This window comes from Scyliorhinus torazame, chromosome 2 (assembly GCF_047496885.1).
Source record: "Scyliorhinus torazame isolate Kashiwa2021f chromosome 2, sScyTor2.1, whole genome shotgun sequence".
Taxonomy (NCBI): Eukaryota; Metazoa; Chordata; class Chondrichthyes; order Carcharhiniformes; family Scyliorhinidae; genus Scyliorhinus; species Scyliorhinus torazame.
The window spans coordinates 216,455,290-216,482,999 of record NC_092708.1 but is presented as its reverse complement, the minus strand read 5'-3'; the positions used below and the strand labels follow the sequence as shown (position 1 = coordinate 216,482,999).

General features: G+C 47.3%; 1 protein-coding gene across 4 annotated transcripts in view; it reads right to left on the bottom strand.

Moving 5' to 3' along the window:
• fam117ba (family with sequence similarity 117 member Ba) overlaps positions 1-27,710 on the bottom strand; it is a 395,823-nt gene that overhangs the window by 74,455 nt on the left and 293,658 nt on the right. For all 4 annotated transcript variants that reach the window (XM_072483758.1, XM_072483743.1, XM_072483736.1 and 1 more), the window contains one exon: positions 10,980-11,132. In XM_072483758.1, the coding sequence (XP_072339859.1) occupies positions 10,980-11,132 (153 nt within the window). The remainder of the gene's footprint in view (positions 1-10,979; positions 11,133-27,710) is intronic.

Below are 27,710 nucleotides of genomic sequence, written 5' to 3'. Positions count from 1 at the left end.
CATCCAGTACTTCCTCGGAGCGGAGAAACTAAGTCATCTTCTTCGCAGCCTTCAACACATCATCGATGAAGACGAACATCTTGCCACGGTCATCCCCACACCCCCACTACTTGCCTTCAAACAACCGCGCAACATCAAATAAACCATTGTTTGCAGCAAACTACCCAGCCTTCAGAACAGTTGCCACTCAAGTGGATAGAGCTGTGAAGGCCTATGGTGTGCTCGCGTTCATTAACAGAGGGATTGAATTTAAGAGCCGTGAGGTGATGATACAGCTGTACAAAACTTTGATAAGGCCACATTTGGAGTACTGTGTACAGTTCTGGTCGCCTCATTTTAGGAAGGATGTGGAAGCTTTGGAAAAGGTGCAAAGGAGATTTACCAGGATGTTGCCTGGAATGGAGAGTAGGTCTTACGAGGAAAGGTTGAGGGTGCTAGGCCTCTTCTCATTAGAACAGAGAAGGATGAGGGGCGACTTGATAGAGGTTTATAAGATGATCAGGTGAATAGATAGAGTAGATAGAGACTTTTTCCCTGGGTGGAACAAACCATTACAAGGGGACATAAATTTAAGGTGAAAGGTGGAAGATATAGGAGGGATATCAGAGGTAGGTTCTTTACCCAGAGAGTAGTGGGGCATGGAATGCACTGCCTGTGGAAGTAGTTGAGTCGGAAACATTAGGGACCTTCAAGCAGCTATTGGATAGGTGCATGGATTACGGTAAAATGATAGTGTAGATTTATTTGTGCTTAAGGGCAGCACGGTAGCATTGTGGATAGCACAATTGCTTCACAGCTCCAGGGTCCCAGGTTCGATTCCGGCTTGGATCACTGTTGGTGCGGAGTCTGCACATCCTCCCAGTGTCTGCGTGGGTTTCCTCCGGGTGCTCCGGTTTCCTCCCACAGTCCAAAGATGTGCAGGTTAGGTGGATTGGCCATGATAAATTGCCCTTAGTGTCCAAATTGCCCTTGGTGTTGGGTGGAGGTGTTGAGTTTGGGTAGGGTGCTCTTTCCAAGAGCCGGTGCAGACTCAAAGGGCCGAATGGCCTCCTTCTGCACTGTAAATTCAATGATAATCTATGATTAATCTAGGACAAAGGTTCGGCACAACATCGTGGGCCGAAGGGCCTGTTCTGTGCTGTATTTTCTATGTTCTATGTTCTAACAGCGACCATGACACTACACAACCCTGCCATGGCAGTCTCTGCAAGACATGCCAGATCATAGACATGGGTACTACCATTACACGTGAGAACACCACCCACCAGGTACGTGGTACATACCCGTGTGACTCGGCCAACATTGTCTACCTCATACACTGCAGGACAGGATGCCCCGAAGCGTGGTGCATTGGCGAGACCATGCAGACGCTGCGACAACGGATGAACGGACATCGCTCGACAATCGGCAGGGAGGAATGGTCCCTTCCAATCGGGGAACACTTCAGTAGTCAAGGGCATTTAGCCTCTGATCTGCGGGTAAGCGTTCTACAAGGCGGCCTTCAGGACGCGCGGCAACGCAGAATCGCTGAGCAGAAACTTATTGAGCACAGCCTCAACCGGGACCTTGGATTCATGTTGCATTATATTCACCTCCCACCATCTAGCCTGGGCGTGCGAAATCCTACTAACTGCCCTGGCTTGAGACAATTCACACCTCTTTAACCTGTGATCATCCCTCTCTCCAGTGACTCCGTCTGAACCTGTAGACTTAATTATCTGCAAAGACTCGCATTCAAAGTATCAACTTGCATTTTTGACTTTGTCTATATATATGTTTCTGCAATCTACCTCTTCATTCACCTGAGGAAGGAGCAGTGCTCTGAAAGCTAGTGATTTGAAACAAACTTGTTGGACTTTAACCGGGTGTTGTAAGAGTTCATACTTTGCTCACCCCAATCCAACGCCGGCATCTCCACATCATGGCAAGTGGGAGGATGAGCTGGGGAGGGAGTTGGAGGATGGGCTGTGGGGGGAGGCTTTGAGGAGAGTGAACACATCCTCTTCGTGTGCTAGGCTTAGTCTTATTCAGTTCAAGGTGGTCCACAGGGCTCATATGACTGTGGCCAGGCTGAGCAAGTTTTTTGAAGGGGTGGAGGATAGGTGTGGGCGGTGCGTGGGTGGGCCCGTGAATCACGTCCACATGTTCTGGGCCACTCCAAAGCTTGGGGGATTCTGGCAGGGGTTCGCTGACGTTATATCGGAGGTGTTGTAGGTGAGGTGGTCCCAGGTCCAGAAGTAGCGATCTTTGGACTGTCGGTAGGCCTGGGAGTCCAGGGGGCGAGAGAGGCCGATGTGCTGGTCTTTGCCCCTCTGGTAGCCCGGAGACGGATTTTGCTGGAATGGAGGGACTTGGGGCCCCGAAACCGGGAGTGTTGGTGAGTGACTTGGCAGAGTTCCTCAGGCTGGAGAAGATAAAGTTCGCCTTGAGAGGGTCTGAGGAGGGGTTTGCACAGAGATGGCAGCCGTTCACCGACTTCTTTGAAAGCAGTTAAGATGTTAGGACAGTGGGGATGGTGGGGTATTAGGTATTTGAGTTGTAGGGCAGCACCGTGGCGCAGTGGGTTAACCCTGCTGCCTCACTGCACAGAGATCCCAGGTTCGATCCCGTCTCCGGCTCATTGTCCGTGTTGAATTTGCACATTCTCCCAGTGTTTGCGTGGGTTTCGCCCACACAACCCAAAGATGTGCAGGCTAAATGGATTGGCCACTTTAAATTGCCCCTTCATGATTTATGGCTGTGTTTGATGTGTATATACATAAATGCCTCAATAAAATATTTTTAAAAGACAATTGCCAGTGCCAGGCTTGCAATGGCTAGTATTGAATAGGTTAAAATAGTCTCTCCAGATTACATCGGGTACATTGGGTAAAAGCAGAAATCAAAAGTGTCTTGCATGATATATTTCTAGGTTTAAAGAACATAATTTGAATAACAGTTTCCAGCATCATCCATTGCTTAAATCAGTGAAAACATGTATATTGTGCAGATTTGTGAAACTTTTAGATGACTATCCTTGCATCTTATTAAATCCTAGAAATAACAGTCCATGATTTAGGTGTGGCTACACTCGGTCAACATCAGAAAATCACGCGGACTCTTTCAGTGACGAAATTGGAGATCAACACAGAGCATACGATAGAAAGAAGCTAGGCTTACGAGTTGATTGAGTTTTTTGATGCATTAACAGCAATGATTGGTGAAGGCAATGTAGTTGACATGGTGTATATGGACTTCCAAAAGGCAAATGATGAAGTGCCTCATATTAGCTTGTCAGCAAAGTGAAGGCTCACTGAACAAAAGGAACAACGGTGGCAAGTGTGGCTGACAAGTGTGTAGTGGTAAAATGTTACTTTTTGGACTGCACAAAGGTACACGGGGACACAGATAAACTCATAGAATTTACAGAGCAGAAGGAGGCCATTCGGCCCATCGAGTCTGCACCGGCTCTTGGAAAGAGCACCCTACCCAAGGTCAACACCTTCACCCGATCCCCATAACCCAGTAACCCCACACAACACGAAGGGCAATTTTGGACACTAAGGGCAATTTATCATGGCCAATCCACCTAACCTGCACATCTTTGGACTGTGGGAGAAAACCGGAGCACCCGGAGAAAACCCACGCACACACGGGGAGGATGTGCAGACTCCTCACAGACAGTGACCCAAGCCGGAATCGAACCTGGGACCCCGGAGCTGTGAAGCAATTGTGCTATCCACAATGCTACCGTGCTGCCCATAAACTGATGGAGTAGGCGGACACACGGCCAAATGGAATTTAATGTAAAATAGTAGTACATTTTGAAAAGAACTAGGACAGGCAATATAAACTAATAGGTGCAGTTCTAAAGGAGGTGCAGGAACAGAGACCTGGAGGTATTTGTAAGTATTTTTTTCTAATATAAATTTAATGTACCCAATTCTTTTTTTTAAATTAAGGGACAATTTAGCGTGGCCAATCCACCTACCCTGCATATCTTTGGGTTGTGGGGGTAAGATCCAAGGGAATGCGCAAACTCCACACGGACAGTGACCCGGGGCTGGGATCGAACCGGGCTCTCGGTACTGTGAAGCAGCAGTGCTAACCACTGTGCCACCTACAATCTTTGTAAGTGGGAGGGCGGGTTGAGAACATGGTTAAAAAGGTCGATGGGATCCTGGACTTTATAAACAGAATCATAGAATATAAATCCAAGGGGGCTAGATGAACCTATATAAAACAGTAGAGCCTCATCTGGAGGAGTGTGCCCAATTCTAGGCACCACACTTTAGGAAGGATGTGAAGGTTTTAGAGGAGGCAGATGAGGAGATGTACCTGGGAGGGTAACGGGTTGTGGGTATATCAGGACCTGGGTGCGGAACTGGCCAAGAGGAGAGCGGGTTTCAACCGAGTAAAGTCTGCCCTCTTTAAGAAGAAGGTGAAGTTCAGGATGTTGTACCGGCCCACATCTGGGTGACCCACAATGGCTGCAAGTATTACTTTGGTACATCAGAGGAGGTGCTGAGTTTTTTTTTATATAGAGACAATGGACTGGCAGGAGAAGGACAATATTGAACTTTGGAAGTGGTGTGAGGGGATGTTGGTTCTCTCTGCCCCCCTTGCTGGGGATTTTGGTTTTTTTTTTTTAAAAACTGTTATTGTTGTTACTTTCCTATTTGGGGGGGGGGGGGGGGGAAACCTTTTTTAGGGGGGGGGGGGCACTCAGGTTATCTGATGAGATGCTGGGTGCTGGGTGAGTGCACCCTTTTCTTCTCTCTCCGGGTGTTATTCTCCTTTTTTCTCTTTGTTATTGTTATTGTTGTTTGCACTATGGAAGAGTGTGAGTTGGGGGGGGGGGGGGGGGGGGGGACTCAGCGCAGGGTGGGATGTAGGTGCCATGGGTGGGGGCTGCCAGTCTAGCTGGATAGGCTAGTTCACGGGAGCGCAGTGGGGGATGAGCAGCTGATTGGCTTGTTAGTGGGGGTTGGGATTGTTGTTTTGTTTGGGGGGCGGGGGGGAGACTGCTGACAGGGGTGGGGCTGTTGGAAGTACGATTCGAGGGGGGTTGATGATGGTGGACATCCGAGAGCGAGCCGGAGGATTGCGTGACGCGGGCTGGCTCAAGAGGGGCTATGGTTGATCGGCAAGGGGGGTGGGGGGACAGGGTGTCCCCTGATCACATGGAATGTGAGAGGACTGAATGGGCTGGTCAAGAGGTCCCGTGTGTTTGTGCATTTGATGAGCTTAAAGACAGATGTGGCAAACTTGTAGGAAACACACCTGAATATTGGGGATCAGACCAGGCTAAGGAAAGGGTGGGTAGGTCCGGTCTTCCACTCAGAATTAGATATGAAGATGCGGGGGTGGCGGTCCTAATAAATAAGCTGGTAGCGTTTGAGGTGGGGAATATAGTAGCAGACTCAGGGGGAAGACTTATAATAGTGAGTGGGAAATTGGAGGGGATGCTAGTGGTCCTGGTGAACGTTTAGGCCCCATATTGGGACAACGTTGAATTCATAAGGCGGGTGCTGGGGAAGATCCCGGACCTGGACTCGCACCGGCTGATAATGGTGGGGGGATTTTAATAAGGTTATTGAGCCGAAATTGGATCGTTCAAGGCCGAGATCTGGAGGGTATCGGCAAGGGAATTGAGAAGATTTATGGAGCACATGGGAGTGGACGCGTGGAGGTATGGTAGGCCGAGGGCAAAGGAATTTTCGTTCTTCTCCCATGTACATAGGGTGTACTCCCGAAATGACTACTTTGTGGTGGATAGGACTTTGTTGGCTGGGGTGGTCGGCTCGGAGTACTCGGCGATTCTGGTCTCAGACCACGCGCCGCATTGCGTGGATTTGCAGGTAGATCGGGGGAGGGGCAGCGCCCGCAGTGGAGGATGGAAGTGGGATTATTAACAGATGGGGAGGTTTGTGAGCGGATGAGGACTACTATTCGGGGGTATGTGAAGTTGAAGGACATTGGTGAGGTCTCGGACGCCATACTATGGGAAGCGCTGAAAGCAGTGGTCAGGAGGGAGTTTATAATCGACAAAGGCGCATAGGGGCAAGGCAGAGCAGACTGAGACGGCGAGGTTGGTGGACAAGATAATGCAGGTTTGTAGGTGGTATCGGAGGCTGGGCTGTTGAAAGAGCGGCAGAAATTCCAGATGGAGTTTGGACTGATGTCTATGGGTAAGGCAGTGGGGCAGCTGAGGAAGGCCGGGGGGGGCAGTCTATGAATATGGGGAAAAGGCGAATAGGATGTTGGCACACCAATTGAGGAAGTAGGAGGCGGTGAGGGAGATTGAAAAAAAGGTGAAGGATAGGAGGGGCAATATGGTCTTCGACCTGGTGTGGGTGAATGGGGTATTTGAGGATGTTTACAAGAGGCTATATGATTCGGATCCCATGGCTGGGGTGGAGGGAATGAGGCATTTTTTAGACGGGTTGGAGTTTCCCAAGGTGGAGGAGGACCTGGTGGAGGGGCCGAGAGCGCCCATTGGATTGGTGGAGGTGATGGAGGCGATCCAGACGGGAAGGCCCCAGGCCCAGATGGCTTCCCGGTGGAATGTTATAAAAAGTTCTTGGGGGACCTGGGGTCCCTGCTGGTAAAGGCATTAAATGAGGCAAAGGAGAAGGAGGATCTCCCCCTACATTGCTGCTGGCCTCAATTTCCTTAATTTTAAAGAAGGATAAGGGCCTGGTGCAGTGTGGGTGCTACTATCCAATTTCATTGCTGACTGTGGATGCCAAGTTGCTGGCTAAGATCTTGGCCTCACGGATTGAGGACTTTGCGTTCGGGAGATGCAAAGGAGATGCGGGTTTCTGGGGGTGGTGGCGGCAGGCAGGGATTGAGTGGTTTGGGGACCTATTTGGTGGGGGCAGCTTTTTGAGCTTGGAAGGGCTGGGAGAGGAATATGAGGTGCCCAGCAGGAATGGGTCCGGTACTTGCAGGGAAGGGACTATGTGAGGAAGCAGGTGCCGTCCTTTCCCGACCTGCCGCCCCCGGGGTTGCAGGACAAGGTGGCATATGAAACAGGGGTGGGTGAGGGCAAAGTGTCGGAGATTTACAAAGAACTAATGGACTGGGAGGACACCCCGATAGGAGAAGTCAAGCGCAAGTGGGAGGAAGAGCTGGGAGGGAGTTGGAGATTGGGCTGTGGGGGAGGCTTTGAGGAGAGTGAACACATCCTCTTAGTGTGCGAGGCTTAGCCTTATTCAATTCAAGGTCGTCCACGGGGCACATATGAGGATGGCCAGAATGAGCAGGTTTTTTGAGGGGGTGGAGGATAGGTGTGGGCAGTGCGCGGGTGGGCGCGCGAACCATGTCCACATGTTTTGGGCTGTCCGAAGCTGGAGGGATCATGGCGGGGGTTTGCTGACATTATGTCTGAGGTGTTGAAGGTGAAGGTGGTCCCAGGTCCAGAAGTGGCGATCTTTGGAGTGTCGGAAGGCCCGGGAGTCCAGGGGGCGAGAGCGTGCTGGCCTTTGTCTCCCTGGTAGCCCAGAGACAGATCTTGCTGGAATGGATGGACTCGGGGCCGTTGAAACTGGGGGTGTGGGTGAGCGACCTCGTGGAATTCGTCAGGTTGGAACAGATCAATTTCGCCTTGACGGGGACTGTGGTGGGGTTTGCCCGGAAATACTTAGAGAATAGTTAAGATGTCAGAAGTGGGGGTGGTGGGCGGTTTTTAAAAAAGGAGGTAGGGGAGGTTGAGGGTAGCAGCAGGGAGGGTGGACGGTGGAATGTTAGATATTTATTTGTTACTTGAATTCCTGTTGCTCTTTTTTTGGTTGTGGTTGTGTTTGATGTATACGTACAAATGCCTCAATAAAAACATTAAAAAAAAAAAAATTAATAAAAACATTTTCTGAAACACACGATTAAAACCGATAGATATATTCAAAAACTGACATTATAAAGAGGCCCGGCATCCATCACAATCATTGGTTTTACATTAGAATTGAGTAATATGGAACAGTTCATGGAGTTAAAACCACTGCCTTGAGGCTCATATTCTAAAGTGGTAACAACTGTGGAAAGAACACGGGCAAAGAATTCTACCATTTCAGAAATGATTATGCTGGAGACAGATTGTGTCTGCCGACCTCCTATGTTAGCTCAAAAAAGATTGTTCTTCAGTGTAGCCAATGTTGGAAAGGCAATATGTACTGATTATTCCTAGTTGCCATCAGAGCATGAGGGCCCAACCACACAGTGTTGGGATTGTAGGCCAGACCAGTCGAGGCTAGGCCTTAAGGACGAGTGAACCAGTTGGGTTTTGAAGTTCAAAAACCAGCAGCTTTCTACGTGCCAGATACAGAGTTCCATATCACAATTTGATGTGTTGTGATTTAAAGTCATGATCTTTGACTTTCTGGCCAAGAACCGTAAAAGCATTTGTGTCCCTATATTACTTTCAAGAAGTAGTTCAGCATAATCAAAAAATTGTTTTGATACGCATCGGTGGGATCAAAGTCACTCTCAGTGGCAACACAAATTTGCCACAGCCAGATGTGCTGATGAACCAAGTAGCTCAGTATGTCTCTATGGGGTCTGAAACATTTGAGTGATTTCCTGACTAGTATGGACTTCCTCTGCCAACTGTACATTCGTCAAAAAACAAGTCACAAAACATGACAAATATTTCTCGTTGTAATCAATGCGGAATTCACTTCATAGTTCAACTGTTCCACAGTACTTGGACTGTGCTGGTTCTGCAACAGGATGGAAGTGTCAAAGTATGATGGGTGGGCCAGGAGAAAGAAGATCATAAGTAGGGGAAAGAAAATCCCTCCTTTCCTGATCAGCAGGAACCTCTAAAGCAAGTATTGTGCTCAATTTGGCAGGCAGAACAGAGACCAAACACAAAATGAAAATTGAAATCATTTCAATGATCTCAACTTTGACAGCTGAATGTCAATGATGCCTACTGAAAGAATCTTACAGGAAATCAAGGGCGACTAAGATCTAAAATTGGGAAGTGCATAGAGAGGTGACCAGCAGGAGGAGATGAAGCAATTCTTAGGATTTGCACTGGAATTGCATAGGAGGTTAAAGCGGGAAGGGAGGCAGCACAGTGGCGCAATGGTTAGCATTGATGTCTCACGGCGCCAAGGTCTCAGGTTCGATCCCGGCTCTGGGTTACTGTCCGTGTGCTGTTTGCACATTCTCCCTGTGTTTGCGTGGGTTTCACCCCCACAACTCAGAGATGTGCAGGGTAGGTGGATTGCCCACATTAAATTGCCCCTCAATTGGAAAAAATGTATTGGACACTCTAAATTTAAAAAAAAGAGGGATGGGAATCACAGACAGATGGAATAGTTAGGGAAAAATAAAGTGTCACAAGAGATGAGAGGAGCACACTTCTGGTGAGTTTCAATAATTTTTTAAATTTAAGAAAAAATTAATTTAGAGTACCCAATTATTATTGTTTTCCAATTAAGGGGCAATTTAGCATGGCCAATTCACCTAACCTGCACATCTTTGGGTGTGGGAAGACAGGAGCAGAGTCTAGTGTAAAAAGATTCGGAGAAGGAATTAAAAATAATTGGGGATGGTGTGTCAGTGGAGATTAATGAATGATAAGACACAGCACTTAACAAGGGATAGGACATTCTGAACAAACACGTTTATTAAAATATGACATTCAAGTCAGAAAAGCAGAAAGCCTTTAATGAACACCAGGGACCCAGGTTCATGGAATCATATAATTTACAGTGCAGAAGGAGGACATTCGGCCCATCGAGTCTGCACCGGCTGTTGGAAAGAGCGTCCCACCTCCACCCTATCCCCGTAACCCCATCTAACCCAAGGGCAATTTAGCACGGCCAATCCACCTAACCTGCACATCTTTGGACTGTGGGAGGAAACCGGAGCACCCGGAGGAAACCCACGCAGACACAGGAGAACGTGCAGACTCCGCACAGACAGTGACCCAAGCCAGGAATTGAACCTGGAACTCTGGAGCTGTGAAGCAACTGTGCTAACTACTGTGCTGATCTGGGTGATTGTCAGTGTGGAGTTGGCATATTCTCCCATGTCTGCGTGAATTTCCTCTCACAGTCCAAAGGTAAGCAGGTTAGGTGGATTGGCCATAATAAGTGTCTAACAGTTAGGTGGAATTACAGGATAGGGCTAGGGATTGGGCCTAGGTGGGTGCTCTTTCAAAGAGTCGGTGCAGACGTGACGGGCCAAATGTCCTCCTTCTGCACTGTAGAGATTCGATGATTTTATGATCAAGGGTGACCATTGAAAAAAAGTCTTTGAAGAATGGCACCTTGAATGCTTTGGTCTTAGGTGATTAGAGGTCACTGCTGGAATATATAAGAAAGACACTGAATCAACTCTAATTCCTGTACCAGCATCAATTGTAAGTATTTGAGCTGTCTGAAAGGATTTAATTTAAAACAGACATACACAATACTAAAATAGATATACCAAACTGATTTTTACTGTAACTTTGTCCATAAACTGTACAATGACAATCTTTGGGGTTTGGGGCTGCTACCAATAACTTTACCAATGTATCTAAAAACTAGACAACTAAAATCAGATTTTTGATTCCCATGTTTTGTGTATGCTTCAACAGGGTCTGCCCATGCTTGGCACATGGGTGACCTTATCCCAGCCCACATTTGTTTTTGCAGAAAATAGTGGCAGCCCTAACAAGTCAGAACATTTTGGTGAAATTTCGCAGCGCCACAGGTCTCAGTAACAGAGTAGTAAGCTTGGAACGTGTTCAATATCTCAGTTCTGATCTTGTTTGCAATATTTCTAGAAGCAAATCAACCCAGGCAGAAAACATCTCTCATACGCCACCACAATTATTCAGTTTAGATACTTACCAAGCCCCGTGCTTTCCTGAAAATTCTTTGATCAATGTTGTTGCTTTAACTGCACAACACGTATATTTAAACAAGCTACATATCAATGCATTTGGTCGGAATTATTTTAGCAGCTGGTCACCAGATGGCGCTCTAGATAAAAAAAACACTTACAATCATCATCTGCTCCTCTTTGTCCCCACTCTCCTTGATAATAATTCGCTCAATCTCCTGGTTAAGACCCTCAACACTGTTGCGGAATCTGGAAACCGTCGACTTTGAAATAGGAATTGCCACTGGAATCAATACAGTCTTTGGAATGGATGCCTAGAACACAATTTTGAAACAGCACATCATTACCAAGGAAAGTACAAAGCTGCAAATGAATGCAAGTCCCTTTAAAATATGCAAGATTAACTCTAAAAACAGAATGCAAAGATGCAACATCATATTTATTAATGATCTGATTGTCAATCTTTAAAACATTTTTTTAGAATACCCAATTATTTTTTCCAATTAAGGGGCAATTTAGCTTGGCCAATCCACCTACCCTGCATATCTTTTTGGGTTGTGGGGGTGAGGCCCACACAGACATGGGCCTCACCCCCACAAACTCCACACGGACAGTGACCTTGGGCGTGTTCGAACCTGGTCCTCGGCACTGTGAGGCAGCAGTGCTGACCACTGCGCCGCCGCTAATTGTCAATCTTACAAGCTTCAAAACTCACACCAACAAAGGTTTGACTATGGAGCATCAATCGCAATTTCGGCCACATTCGTAGAAAGCATGCAACCATTGATGTTATTATACTACTCTTTTTCCACCAAGACCAAGTCACTTCCAAGGATTATTGCTACCTGGAGAACAACTCAAGAGAGTTGGCTTAGTGACCGTGTCCCATCAGGCCATCGCTGTCCTCACTGACCTTTACGACTCCCCTAAGTGCAAAAATTTCAAAATCTTAGTCCATCAGTTCCTCATATCTCCCAACCTCATACAATATATACCCCATAGTTCATGGACCTGTGCATCTCTCCTTGCAGTGTTAACAGTCTGAGCCTGCATCCTAAATTATGTGCATAAGCCATTGAAGGTAGCAAGCCAGGTTGAGAGAGAAATTAATAAAACATAATGTCCCTGGTTTTATTAATTGGGGCATAGAGTACAAAAGTAAGGGGGTTGTGTTGAATTTAATTAAGTCACTAGTTCGGCTTCAGCTGGGTCACTGTGTCCAGTTCTGGGTGTGGCACTTTAGCAAGGATGTGAGAAACCGAGTGCAGAAAAGATCAACGGAGAATAGTTCCGGGGCTGAGGAACCTCAGTCATGAAGATAAGATTGGAGAAGTAGGGACTATTTTCCTTGAAGAGAAGGCTGAGATGAGATTTGATAAGAGGTATTCAAAATCATGAAGCAAAATCGGGACAGAGTAGAAGGAGAGAAACTGTTCCATTCATGAAAGTATCGAGTATGAGAGACACAGATTTAAAGAAGCAATAGTGATATGAGAAAAAAATTTCTCGCACAGCAAGTGGGTAGGATCTGGAATGCTCTGCATGAGAATGTGGTGGAGACAGGATCAATTGAAATATTTAAAAGGAAATTAGACTGCCAACTGAAAAGGAAGAACGTGCAGCGTCATAGGGACAATAGGTAAGTTGCTCATTCGGAGAGCCAGTGCAGATATGATCAACTAAATGGCTGCCTTCTGTGTTGTAACAATTTTGAGATTCTGTGATAAATGCTCTATTATCATGTCCCTAATAATTAATTCTTGGGGCATTTTTCCTACACCTGATAATCAGATTACCTGGCTGATAGCTTCACTTTTCTCTCACCTTCCTTTACTAAATAGCAGGGTTACATTGGCTGCCTTCCAATCCCTGGGGTCTGTTCCTGAATCTGGGGAATTTTGGTGCTAGAGTTTAATGAGTACGTAGACTTTGAGTTTCCGAAAACATATGACCAATAAATAGATTAAATTAGACAATGCCGCATGTTCTAAAATGTATTGTAGCAAAATATCTTTGAGCCGTCTCGGTCCTACTTTTCAATTCCCCTAAACCACCCCATGATATTGGGCTCTCTTTCAGGCATCTCATCTGGTCTTGCTTTATATCCCAAGAGATCTGCCTTGGCATGTTTATTAACATCACCGACAGAAATGAAGCCAACTTTCACATGTGTGTTGATGACATCCAGCTCAAACTCACTTAACCGTTTACTGCTATGAAGCTAACAGACTGTTTCTTCAAAGTCACATCTTGGATGACCCAATCAGATTGGCACAGTCAAGGACACTGTTTTTGGGCCTGCTCATGAGCTGCGTTTTCATCCACTTCCTAAACTATTAAGTAGAATCCAACTGTACACAATTTCTATGCCCGCTCGACATGCGCTTCTGGCCTTCATGCTGCCCATCTCAGAAAGACTGCTACTTTCTGTCTTCATCTCATCAGCCCTTATGCACACCATTGTTACTTTCAGACTTCACTAGTATAAAACCGAACCTGGAATTAACTTTGGCCACGGAAATGACACAATGCAACCTGCCCAAATGACTGTCCAGTTCTCCTTACTAATAACTGAGGGCTCGTAGGCAAACTGGGAAAATGGTCCCAGAAATTAGTCAAGCAAGCCTGTCACAGTTATATTCATATCATACCTTACATCCAGCATTCCAGACTCCTCCAACACCATTCCTCAGGATAACCTGTCCCAGTTTCACTGGGAGTCCTCAACCTTCACTTTGGACCTCATGAAGCACAGTGGTAGTTGGTAATAGAGAGTTGCTAATCAAGAAGGAAAAATCTCCTTGACCTCACTCTCACCAATCTATCTGTCGCAGATCTACCTGTCGCAGATGTATCTGCCCATGGCATTATTGGTATGAGTGACTGCCACACCGTCCTTACAGAAACAAAATCTAGTCTTCACATGGAGTGTACAATCCATCCTGTTGTGTAGCACCATCACTATGTTGAATTCCCCAGCCATCAAGTTGCTCCATCATCTCACCATAAGGTACATCATGGGAATTTACACTGATGGTTGCATGATATTTAGTAGTATTCACGACTTCTCAGGTGCTAAAACAGTCCATGACCACATTCAGCAAGTCCTGAACAACATTCAGCCAGAGGTAAGTAACATTTGCACCACACAAGTGCCAGGCAAAGACCATCTTTTAAAAAAAAAAATTTTATTAAGGTATTTGAAAATTTTCTAAAAATAACATTAACAATGACATCAACATGGTATAATAAACATTTCCCCTCCCCCATCCCAATCTTCACACACCCCAACCATAAAACAACAATCCGGCCCTCTTTCTTCCTCTCCCCCCCCCCCCCCCCCTCCCCGGGTATACTGCATCTGCTGACATTTTAATTTTCCCCGAGAAAGTCGACGAACGGCTGCCACCTCTGGGTGAACCCAACCATTGACCCTCTTAAGGCGAACTTTACCTTCTCGAGACTGAGAAACCCAGCCATGTCAATGACCCAGGTCTCTACATTCGGGGGGCTTCGAGTCCCTCCACATTAACAAGATCCGTATCCAGGCTACCAGGGAGGCAAAGGCCAAGACTTCAAGCCTCTTTCGCCCCCTGAACTCCCGGCTCTTCCGACACTCCAAAGATCTCTACCTCCGGACTTGGCACCACCTGTGTTTTGAGCACCGTGGACATTGCCTCAGCAAAACCCTGCCAAACCCTCTAAGCTTTGGGCATGCCCAAAACATATGGACATAATTTGCTGTGCTTCCCGCGCACCTCTCCTCCAACCCAAAAAAACTTGCTCATCCGGGCCGCTGTCATGTGTGCCCGGTGGACTACCTTCAATAGTATCAGGCTGAGCCTGGCACATGATGAGGAGGTATTAAACCTGCTTAGGGCATCCGCCCATAGACCTGCCTCTAGCTCTCCTCCTAGCTCGTCCTCCCACTTGCCCTTGAGCTCCTCTACCGGAGTTTCCTCCGCCTCCGAAAGCTCCTGGTAAATATCTGAAACCTTCCCCTCTCCCATCCAGGTACTGGAGACTACTCTATCCTGTATCCCCCGTGGCGGCAGCAGCGGAAAGGCCGGCACCTGTTTTCTCAGGAAGTCTCGCACCTGCAAATACCTGAACCCGTTCCCTGCTGGCAATTCAAATTTATCCTCCAAGGTTTTCAAGCTGGGAAAGCTCACATCTATAAATAGATGCCCCATCCTTCTAATTCCTGCCTTTTGCCATCTCCGGAACCCACCATCTAGCCTACCCGGTACAAACTGATGATTATTATAAATCAGGGTCCAAACCAATGCTCCCTCCACTCTATTATATCACCTCCATTTCGCCCAAATTCTCAGAGCTGCCACCACCACCGGGCTTGTGGAGTATCGGGCCGGCGAGAACGGAAGAGGTGCCGTTATCAGAGCTCCCAAGCTGGTGTCTTTGCATGTCACCACCTCCATCCGCTCCCATGCCAACCACTCCCCCCCCCCCCCCCCCCCCCCCCCCACTACCCACTTACTAATCATGGCTATATTAGCCAACCAGTAGTAATTGCAGAAGTTCGGCAACGCCAACACACCCTCCCCCCCCTGACTGCGCTTCAGCAACACTTTCTTCACTCGCGAGTGTTTTACCTGCCCACACAAAGCCCGAAATAACCTTATTCACCCGCTTGGAAAAAGGCCTTGGCGATGAAGATGGGGAGGCACTGAAAGACAAACCGAAATCTGGGGAGGACCATCATTTTCACGGTCTGTACCCTCCCCGCCAGTGATAGCGGAAGCATGTCCCATCTCTTAAAGTCCCCTCCCATTTGTTCTACCAGCCGGGATAGGTTTAACTTGTGCAGTGCCTCCCATTCCCGGGCCACCTGGATTCCCAGATACCGAAAGCTCTTCCCTACCATTCTGAGCGGCAGCTCTCCCAGTCTCTTCACCTGTCCTCTTGCCTGCATTGCAAACATCTTGCTTTTCCCCATTTAGATGGGGAATTTTATACCCCTGTATCAATTTATACCCTGGGCAAAGACCATTTTCAACGAGAGAATATAACCCTGTGACATTCAACAGCATTACCATTAAAAAAAAATCTTTGTCACAAGTAAGCTTATTGTTACTGAGAAAAGCCCCGAGTCGCTACATTCCAACGCCTGTTCGGGTACACAGAGGGAGAATTTGGAATGTCCACACAATCCTGACTTGGAACTATACTGCTGTTCTTTCACATTCGTGATTTAAAAACCTGGAACTCCCTTCCTAATTGTCTGGTGGTTGAGCCTACATCCGACGGACTGCAGGGATTCAAGCGGCAGCCACCACCATCTTCTCAGAGGTAATTGGGGATCGGCAACAATTATTGGCCTTGCCAGCAATGCTCACATTTCATGAAAGAAAAGTCAGTTTGAGTTTAGGATGAAGGCCCTTCTAGTGTGACAAAAATGCAGTCCAGGGCAGTAACAAATTTTGTAGCACCAACACTTATAGTGCACCGAATTCCAGTCTATAAAGATTGCTGAGTACATTAGGACAAATACGGACTTCTCAACCATGAATTAAAATATTGATTCCTCTGCACAAGATAGCCATAACATAAGTTAGAAAGATTAACCACCATTTCGGAAACTGACAACTGAAACTGCTAATCTTAACCAGACTTGTAGAAGAGTTGCTTCAAATGATTTAAGCTTCTTGAAGAAGAAAAATATCAGCGGAGTTCCTTCCTCCTCGCTGCTATTCAAAAAGCACTGATGGAAACTAGAGTTGCAATTTGGCTGGATTGCAACTGCTGCATCGCAAACAGGCTACCTGCATTCTCTGCCCAGTCTGTCTCAAAGAATGGTTATCTGAGTGGCACAGCAGGAGCCAAATCATGAGATTAAATATGATTTGTTAAATTCTTCATAAAAGGTGGTGTGGTAATGCAGTGGTTAGCACTGCTGCCTCACGGCGCCGAACTTCTCCATGGTGAAGCTTCTGGATTTGGGAAGTGCTGCTAATGGGACTCCTGGCAAGTTGCTGCAGTACATCTAGATTGTACACACTGTAGCCACTGTACCACAGTGATGAATTTTAGGTGAGTGAATGTGGTGCTGATCAAGCAGAATAAATTGTCCCCGCGCCTCATGTGTTGTTGAAACTGCCCTCCAGGCAAGTTGCCAGCATTTCATCACCCTTCTGATATGCCTTGTAAAAGATATAGAGATGTTGGAAAGTCAGGAGGTGAACCACCTGCTGCAGAATATCCAGCTTCTGACCTGATCCAGATTAAACCGTATTGGGATTGTTGCAGAAAATGTTTCTGCCCAATGGTGATAGCCAGGATATTGATGGTGGGGGATTTGGAGAGGGTAATGTGATTAAATCTCACAGGGAAATGGTTGTTTTCTCTTGTTGGAGATGATGATCATTACCTGACACTTGTGGCATGAATGTCACTTACCATTTATTAGCCCAAATCTGGTTGGTGTCCAAACTTTGCGACATGAGCATGAAGAACTTCATTATCCAAGGAATTGTAATTAACATAGTGCACTGTCAGAGTTCAGCCGGGGGGGGGGGCCTTGATGAAGTAACTGAAGATGGTTAGGCCTACGACGCTTCCTTGAGGGACTCCGCGGAGCAGCAATATACAAGACACAGATGATTAGCCTCCAATGACCACAACCATCTTCCTCTATTTCCCACTCTATCAAGAGTCTCAAACAAATGGAGTAGCTCTTTTGCATATTGGAGGTTGGGGGGGGGGGGGGGGGGGGGGGGGGAAAGAGAAGAGTAGGAGGGGTGGCTAGCATGTTCAATATTTTCAGCAGAAGGGCAAGTTTTAACCCTCTCCCCAAACACAGTTTTCATCAAATCTTGTTAGCTGATTAACCTCTTCAAAATATTCAGTTATCAAATAACAAAAGCAAATGAACATAAATAATAAGACACCAATCAAAATGTTAATGATGACCAGTTCAAACTCAAGAGAAGCTCAGCAATTTATAAATGGCTACTTGAACTCTTAAGAAGATTGCCAACCAGAATAGCCCAAGCAGTGGCCGAATCTTCAATGCAGGATTAACAATTGCAACATAATTGCTGTAAATTTGCGTGATCTTCAGTCAATTACCAGATAAATGCAGATCGTTTGCCTTTAAGAAACGTGGAAAAAAATTACTGAAACTTAACTGCTTTACAATTTTCAGCAGTATTTACCCAAGGCAAGTGAAACTGGAGCAAGAATGCTAATTTTTCCTGCAATCTCTGCTGTCTAAAGTATCAGTTGGCAACCAACTCTGGTCCTCTACTAATGCTGTTCTGAAATAAGTAAGCCATTTCTGGCAGTCAATGGTTCTTCTTTCCCATTCGTTTTTGGGGACTCATGTCCTCTGCTGAGCAACGCCACTCAACAGAGGCTGACCAGAGATCAGATCAGATATAAAAATGTACACTAATTACATGGCACTTTGGTTGTTGGGAGTTTTAATGCATGGATGTGCACCGACCGGGCTAGAGACTACAATGAATTTCTCTTTGCTGTTATAGCAAAGGGCCTCCACTCTGCCAGCCTGCACATGTTTTTACTTGATGTTGTGCATTTCCAGCATTTGATGTTATTTCCAGGCACTGGTGAAAGCATTAGATTGCTGTATATTTCAGTCACAGTGGCAACAAAAGGCATACATTTGCACTTGCAATTCCACACTCTGAATTGCTGATCTCACTTAATGTGACAACAGTTAATGTACTTCCTAACACCAGTGGTTTGTTTCTTTGACCAGCAAAGAAACATGCAGCAGAGTACTACAAATGTGAGGTTGGGGAAGAGGCAAAAGTCTAATTAAAATACCATAATTACACATCATCCTAGATTTATACAGAAACACAAATTTTTGTTGATGTAGAATTGCAGAATTTGACTATTCAAAATTCTTAATGGATCAAAACATTGCGTGGGTAATACCAACCATGGATCGAAACACTAAATGTTAAATAAATGTATCCTGTAATTGATTTGATCAGAACTAGCGGCTGAATAATGTCAAACCACCACATTGGACCTGGTAGAATGATGTGCTCAAAACATTATGCTACAGAAAAACTGTTACTACTGTTCCTTACATCTCCAATAAAAAGGTATAACGTTTAATTTTGACAGCTAAAAATAAATGGAATTTCTCAGATCAAGGAGATGCATGTGATTCAGTAACTAATGTGCCAACAATTACAAACCAATTGCGCACAATAAACAATTTTCTTTCTAGCCTGCAAATAACCAATCTACCCCGCTTGTAGAACAACGTATCTCTGCATTTTTCAAGTAAAAATGCAACATAACCCTCAAATGTTTCAAAGAGAAATGTTGCTTTAAACATGACAAATCAATGCATTTCATGTTACCAGCAGCTTTTAAATGTACATCTGAATCAGTTACGTATAATCCAATTTCATCTCCAACAACATCTTCCTTTTTGACCCAAGGTTCATTTTCGACAATTTTTGTTTCAAGAAAAGGGATTGCTCAGACGGAAAACATGCTCTCATCGTTTCGTTATTTTTCTCCTAATACTGAGTCCCTCACCTCCTGCATTAACCTGCTCGCAGCCATTGCAAATGATAAATTTCACAGCCTTCTAACGAGTCGACAATGTGAACAACATCCGCACATTCCAGAGATGTAAATCGCCTGGCTGGCGCACCTCTCTTCTGCAGCACCGAGTCCTCTCATCAATAAACCTTCATTAGCATATCAATGACGCTCCAAGTTTCCGTAGCTTTAACAGAAAATGCGTCCTGCATCTCAAATGACCTTTTCTATTCTTTGCTGTTTTACTTCACTAGTTCCGTACAAAGTGCCATGTGCCTCACGGAGCCTGCTAGACTGCAGACAGCATGAACTCTCTCTTCTGCCCGCGGCGGCGGTGTTATAAACCATTTTACCTACAGCTAATACACGCACTGCGGGAAGCAGAGCTGCTGGGCAAAGATGGAATATTAAGAAAAATCTTTTATTGGTTGAGGGCCGGTGATCATCCTGCTTCATCAAGGCTTCGATCAATCACAGCTAACCAAAATCATTCTCACGACAGTGAGATTAATTTTAACCCTTTGATTACTAGATGGGACATATTTCTGTTTTCAAACTACAGCAGCTCTTTTGGACCCGATCTGTCAAAAGCCCTTTTAGACATTCGATTATGAACTCCAACTGCAGAAATATACAAAGAAAAATTTTCATTCCGGTTCCCAAACAGCATTGGTAACCTTCCTTCAGTTTCTAACTTGGGGTGGACTGTAACTGACGATTCAAAATAATACAATCAGTATCTCTTTAAAAGCTGAAGTGCACAATTAATAATACCCATCCACAGAGACTGCACACATTCCAGTTTAATATACACATTAATGATGTGCAATTGTTCTTCAAACCCAATTTAACTACACTGATCCTCAAAAGTGCTGTTTGTGGCTGTAGCTCTTAACCTTGTAATGTTAATTATATATTAATTTAAATTATTGTGGTGGTATGTATTAGGGGTATTACGGTACCCTGTGATGCCGAGAGGCTATTGGTGAACAGACACTGGGTCCTGATTGGATCTGCCGCCTACTGGCTCCACCCAGTAAAGCGGAGTATAAGAACCTGGGTTCTCCCAGCAGCCGCCTTCTGTAACCGAGCTGCTGGGGAACAAGTCTGTGTAATAAAGCCATCGATTGACTTCATCTCATCTCGCCTCGTGAGTGATTGATTGTGCTACAATTATACCAGTCCCGTTTGACAGACTGCACAGAAAGCCTACCTTTTGTTCTCATTCTTGGTCCCAAGCAATGCACAAGGATGGCAAGCTCTATGCACATCAGTGAAATGTAGGCAATTAATAAAAGTATGGCTGTACAACACTCTAAAAATGAAGGGGAGCAAGGAATGCAGTGGAAAATGGAACAGAATTTGTTCCTTTTTGGATTTGGATTTGTTTATTGTCACATGAACTGAGGTACAGCAAAAAGTATTGTTCTGCGTACAGTTCAGACAGATCATTCCATACATGAAAAAAAGCATTGGGAAAACAAATACACAATGTAAATACATAGACAAGCATCGGGGTGAAGCATACAGGAGTACAGTACTACTCAATAGATTAGATGCGTGAAGCGATCAGATCAGTCCATAAGAGGGTTGTTTAGAAGTCTGGTAACAGCGGGGGAAAAGCCGTTTTTGAATCTGTTAGTGCGTGTCCTCAGATTTTTGTATCCCCTGCCCGATGGAAGAAGTTGGAAGTGAGTAAGCGAGGTGGGAGGGGTCTTTGATTGTACTGCCCGCTTTCCCAAGGCAGCGGGAGGTGTAGACAGAGTCCATGGATGGGAGGCGGGTTCGTGTGACAGACTGGGCGGTGTTCACGACTCTGTAGTTCCTTACGGTCTTGGGCTGAGCAGTTGCCATACCAGGCTATGATGCAGCCGGATTGTGGTGAATGTATAATTACTGATAATTCACCAGTGCACTGTGTTATGTTATTAACCCTGTGGGCTCTACCTATGGGCCATTGTGTGGCTTCACCCACAGGGGATATGTTGGGGCATGTACGGGCTCTGCCCATGGCTCCACCCCCTTTACAGGAAGTATAAGAGCTGCTGACCTGCGGGGCTGCCTTCAGTGCGGTCACAGGCAGGCTCAGTTCTAAGCTGATTAAAACCACAGTTTACTTCTCCATGTGTCTTCGAGTGAATTGATGGTCGCATCACGGATACAATGCTTTCTATGGTGCATCTGTAAACGTTGGTAAGAGTCAATGTGGACATGCCGAATTTCCTTAGTTTCCTGAGCAAGTATAGGCGCTGTTGTGCTTTCTTGGTCAGAGCGCTGACATGGATGGACCAGGACAAATTGTTGGCGATTGTTGGTGAACACTTCGGAATTTGAAGCTGTCAACCATCTGCACCTTGGCCCCATTGATGTAGAAAGGGGTGTGTACGATACTTTGCTTCATGAAGTCAATGACCAATTCTTCAATTTTACTGACATTGAGGGAGAAATTGTTGCCGTTGCACCACTCCACTGAATTCTCGATCTCCCTGCTATATTCTTACTCATCGTTGTTCTAGATCCGACCCACTACGGTCGTGTCATCAGCAAATTTATAGATGGAGTTGGAACCAAATTTTACCACACAGTCGTGTGTGTATAGGGAGTATAGTAGGGGGCTAGGTACGCAGCCTTGCGGGGTCCCGGTACGGAGGAGTATCGTGGAAGAGGTGTTGTTGTTTATCCTGGAGCCATCTGGGATGGCCACGTCCCGATTACAAAATGGACACTTGCAAAGACTGCAGAAAAAATTGGACAATGCTAAGAAACAAGCAGGTGCAAGCTCGGTCTGTTTATTAGAACCTTAAACGCTCAGACAGGACAGAAACTACCAAAGGATTTACATACTAATGAGCCATCTCCAGAGACAAAAGGGAAACATTTAGATACACAATGTTAGGACAGACTCCCTGGCGCCAGAAGAACCTAAGACAAAGCTGACTGACAGTCACCAGGACACGCCCAGCGATCAGGGAACCACCCCTCTATTGGAGGAAAATCGATACCGATGATTGGGAAAGACCCAATTAATTGAGGCCAAGTTCAAGGCCGCCCAAAAGAGCGTGAAGCCCTTTTGAGTATCAAAGGTATCCCCCCCCCCCCACCCCACCCCCAAGGGAGAACACCCTTCTTTGGCTTTGGCTCTCAGCGAAGAGACCAGCCTAGCAGCTACAGCAGACCAAGTAAGTTCCAAGTCAACGCACGCTACGAGATAGACGCTCCTAGTTGCTACCCTGTAAACAGCTCAACCCAGCAGCCTCAGAACCGAGCAACGGCCAATGTTCCTCTGACTGAGTGGGGGCCCAAAGCTAAGTATAGGCCTTAGTAATAGTGATAGTTCAGTTTGTAGAGTTTATGCATGAGTAGATTTGACTGTGTGTAAATAAATGAGCATTGCTTTTGAACTTACTAACTGGTGTATCGAGTCATTGATCAGTATTCGGTTCTGAACCTTGTGGCGGTGTCGAAAGATACCTGGCAACTCTGAGCAAACGTGATTAAATAGAGCCAAATTAAGAACCAACCAAAAGTTAGCAACAATCCTTACTCATTGTGGTCTGTGGGTCAGAAAGTCGAGGATCCAGTTGCAGAGAGAGGAGCCATGTCCTAGGCAGTCCCTGGTCATGGCTTTGACCTCCTCGGTGGAGTAGGGCAGGTTGCGGGCCTTGATATAGTGGATAGGCCGGGTGACCCCCGGGTGGCAGAGATCATCGCGGATAGCCCGTAGTTAGTCATCTTGCGCGCTGGCGCATGTGCCGCGGGACAGGGCATCTGGGGGCTCGTTGAGCTTCCCAGTACGATATACTATATTGTAATTATAGGTGGAGAGTTTGATCCTCCACCTCAAGATCTTATCGGTCTTGGTTTTGCCCCGCTGCGTATTATCGAATATGAAGGCTACCGATCGTTGGTCGGTGACGAGGGTAAACCTCCTACCAGCGAGGTAGTGCCTCCAGTGCCGTACGGCTTCCACGATGGCTTGGGCCTCCTTTTCGACTGAGGAGTGCCGAATTTCGGAGGTGGTGAGGGTGCGCGAAAAAACGCTACCGTTCTGCCTGTTTGAGGGTAGATGCGAGAGCAACCTCTGATGCGTCGCTCGCCATCTGGAAGGGGACGGACTCGTCCACCGCGCGCATCGTGGCTTTGGCGATGTCCGCCTTGATGCAGCTGAAGGCCTGGCGGGCCTCAGTTATCAGTGGGAAGATGGTGTCCTTGATTAGTGGGTGGGCTTTGCCCGCATAGTTGGGGACTCACTGTGCATAATATGAAAAGAACCCGAGGCACTTCTTCAGGGCCTTGGGGCAGTGGGGAAGGGGGGAGTTGCAGGAGGGGCGCATATGGTCAGGGTCGGGTCCTAGAACCCCGTTTTCCACGACGTAGCCGAGGATGGCTAGTCTTGTTATGCGGAAAACGCATTTCTCCTTGTTGTACGTGAGGTTTAGGGTTTGGGCGGTTTGGAGAAATCTGTGGAGGTTGGCGTCGTGGTCCTGCTGATCATGGCCGCAGATGGTGACATTGTCCAAGTACGGAAATGTGGCCCACAGCCCGTATGGTCCACCATTTGGTCCATTGTTCTTTGGAGCACCGAAACCCCGTTCGTGTAGCCAAAGGGGACCCGGAGGAAGTGGAAATGGCGGCCGTCTGCCTCAAAAGCAGTGTAGTGTCGGTCCTCCGGGCGGATTGGGAGCTGGTGGTATGCAGACTTCAGATCCACCGTGGAGAACACCCGGTAGTGTGCGATCTCGTTTACCGTGCCTGCAATCCAGGGAAGGGGGAACGCATCGAGGTGCGTGTACCGGTTTATGGTATGGCTGTAATCTCCAAACATCCAGTTCTTTCCCCCGGTCTTGATGACCACCACCTGAGCTCTCCAGGGGCTATTGCTGGACGCGATGACTCCCTCCCACAGGAGTCGCTGGACCTCGGACCTGATAAAAGTCCTGTCCTGTATGCTATACCGCCTGCTTCTGGTGGCGACTGGTTTGCAGTCGGCGGTGAGGTTTGCGAAGTGGGGGAGGGTCGACCTTTAGGGTCGCGAGGCTGCATATGGTGAGTGGGGGTAGGGGCCCCCTGAATTTCAGGGTTAGGCTCCTGAGGTTGCATTGGAAATCTAGTGCCAATAGGAGAGGAGCGCAGAGGTCTGGGAGTACGTATAATTTAAAATTGGCGCACTCGGCGCCCTGTATTGCTCGGGTTGCACCGAGTGTGACCCAGAGGCGAGGGAGATGGTTTGGTGCGCCGGGAAAATTGGGAGCGAGCAGCAACCATGTCTGGGTGAATCTGGGGGGTGGGTGGCCAAGATGGCGGCCCCCCATGAGTCGCACGTGCTGAGAGGCCTGGAAGATGGGCTTCCCCCACGGATAGCACGAGGCTGATGACGCATCTGCAGGGGGCGGAGTTGGCAGACACGCTGCCACACTGCGGTGTCTGCGGGTCTGTGAGTCTGAGGATCGGGCCTGTGAGTTAGAGTTCTTGGACCTGGCCAGGCAAACTTTGGTGAAATGTCCTTTTCTCCCACAGCTGCTGCAGGTCACGTTACGGGCTGGGCAGTGCTACCGGGGGTGTTGAGACTGGCCGCAGAAATAGCAGGGTAGCCCCCCATGGTGGGCGGGCGGCTGCGTGGCACAGGCCTGGGGTAGTCTTTGGTCGGGGGTCCATGAGGGGGTCGCGTGGTCAGCCGGGAACGCGTTAAGGCTCTGTAACGCTACTTCCAGAGAGGAGGCTAACTTTACCGTCTGATCCAGGTCCAGGGCCCCCTTTTCGAGTAGGCGCTGTCTCACGTAGTCGGACCGGACTCCCACCACGTAGACGTCTCGGACAACGAGTTCCATATGTTGAGTGGCCGTAATGGCCTGGTAGTTGCAGCTGCGTGCGAGGACTTTGAGGTCGCGTAGGTAGTCTTCTAGCGATTCCCCGGGACGCTGGCGGTGAGTGGTGAGGATGTGTCGCACGTAGACCTCGTTCACGAGCCGTACATTGAGGCGCTCGATCATCGCGAGGAGGCCTCGTCGAGTTGAACAGAGATTCGATGGCTCACCCACGTGTGGAGGAGGCTCAGCTTCTGTTCGTTGGTGACGGAAGGCGTGGAGGAGGCTCCGAGATGGGCCTTGAAGCAGCGGAGCCAGTGAAAAAATTTCTTTCGCCTCCGTGGCCTGTGGATCGAGTTCCAGTCAGTCAGGTTTGAGGGCCGATTCCATAGTTGGGTTGTAGTTGAGTAAATTGATGCGACCATTAATTCACTCGAGACAAGAGTAGAAATAAACTGTGGCTTTAATCAACTAGAACAGTGCCTGCCTGCGACTGATCCAATACGGAGAACCGCCTACAGGTCGACTGCTCTTTATACCTCCCTTCAAGGGGAGGAGCCATGGGCGGACCCCATACAGGCCCCAACATGTTCCCCTATGGATAATGCCATACAATGGCCCATAGGAGGAGCCCACAAGGGCAACAGCATAGCACAGATACCAATACAAGGGCAACAACACAGATACAAATACAATGGTGGATTATTGGCATAATACATTCACCACATACAAATTTGCTGATAAAGTCCGTGACGGTAGTGGCATACTCGTTTAGGTTGGTCGCTGACTTCTTAAATATGGATCAGTTCACGACTCCAAGCAGTCACGTAGGAACTCTTCTGTTGCCTCGGACCAGATTCTTGACCAGATTCTCCCGCTTAAGTTTCTGCTTGAATGCTGGGAGAAGAACACCATCTTATGGTCTGATTTTCCAAATTGCGGTTGGGGGATAGATCGGTAGGCACCCTTGATTTTTGTGTAGCAGTGGTTGAGAGTGTTGGCACCCTGGTGGGACAGGAGATGTGTTGGTGGAATTTCTATTTTTTTTTTTAAATTTAGAGTACCCAATTATTATTATTTTTTTTCCCAATTAAGGGGCAATTTAGCATGGCTAATCCATCTAACATGCACATCTTTGGATTGTGGGGGTGAAACCCACGCAGACATGGGGAGAATGTGCAAACTCCACACGGACAGTGACCCAGGGCCCGGATTCGAACCCGGGTCCTCAGCGGCGTAGTCCCAGTGCTAATCACTGCGCCACATGCCGCCCCATGTTGGTGGAATTGTGGCAGTACACTCGAGGTTGGCTTGGTTGCAGTCCCTGGCCACAATGAACAAGGCCTCCAGGTGTTCTGTTTCATTATTATTTAGAGCACCGTATAATTCGTCAAGCGCCTTCGTCACTTCAGCCTGGGGTGGGATGTAGACGCTGTAATAATGGCTGAAGTGAACACCTGTCGAAGATAATATGGGCGGTGTTTCAGTCAGGTATTCCAAGTCCAGGGAGTAGTCGGTCTCCACATCCGAGCATCAGAAGTTGTTGAGGAGGCAAACCCCTCCACCCTTCGCTTTGTCTAATGACGCCGTGTGGTCCATCCGGTGTATTGAGAAGACTTAAGGTTGTATGGCACAGTCTGGTGAGGCAGGGGTGAGCCATGTCTCTGTGAAACAGAGCACGCAGCAGTCTCATACTTTCTTCTGAGAGGTAAGTCTAGCGTTAAGTTCGTCCAGCTTGTTTTCGATTGCTTGGACATTTGCCAGGAGTATGCTGGGGGAGAGGAGACTTGAAACTGCATTGCTTTAGTCTCGCCTGCAGACCGCCCTGTTTCCCACGCTTCCTTGATTGGCGGCTGCTTCTGGATGGTCCGGGATCCAGTGGGAGAAGTCTGACCTTGGGGAAGGTAGGTGATTGCTTAGGGCAGGGGCCAAGGCCCTGGCTTCATTTTTGGAGTAGTGTCTGGCAGGGCCCCAGGCGCTGGTTGCGATTTCGGGGTTGCCGGGGGGGCATGTTTGCGATCCGGTTGGGCCCTTGGGATCTGAGAGTACGGGTTTATCTTCGGGCATTCAGATCCTCGCGTGGAGTCCTGCCGTTTCGGGGGTATTTAATCCAGGTTTGGGTCGTAGGCAGGGGCTTCCTGGGTCAGGTTGGGCCAGGTCCCGTGTTCGGTTCCATGGTTGGTGGTCTGGTTAGGTGCTCCTGGAGTCGACCCTTGGAGTAGGACCTTCGTGTAGGACTGGCTGGGCCTCCATATGGATTCTTCTTCCTTCCATTAAAAAAATTTTTTTTTTTTTTTAAAAGCATGGTTTCACACTTTTATCCCCTATGGGAAATAGCGGTGAGGTGGTGCAAAGGTTCCCGGGCAAATTATTAACCCATTGAGTTCCTTCCATGGCCAACATGTCCTGGCATGGGACTAAACCTGGAGCTATAAATCTATTCCAATTAAACATTTCTGTGCCTATATTGGCACCTCCTATTAGCAGAGATACTCATCAAAAGCTTAACATTTAACACTTAAAAAATGTGGGAGATATTTA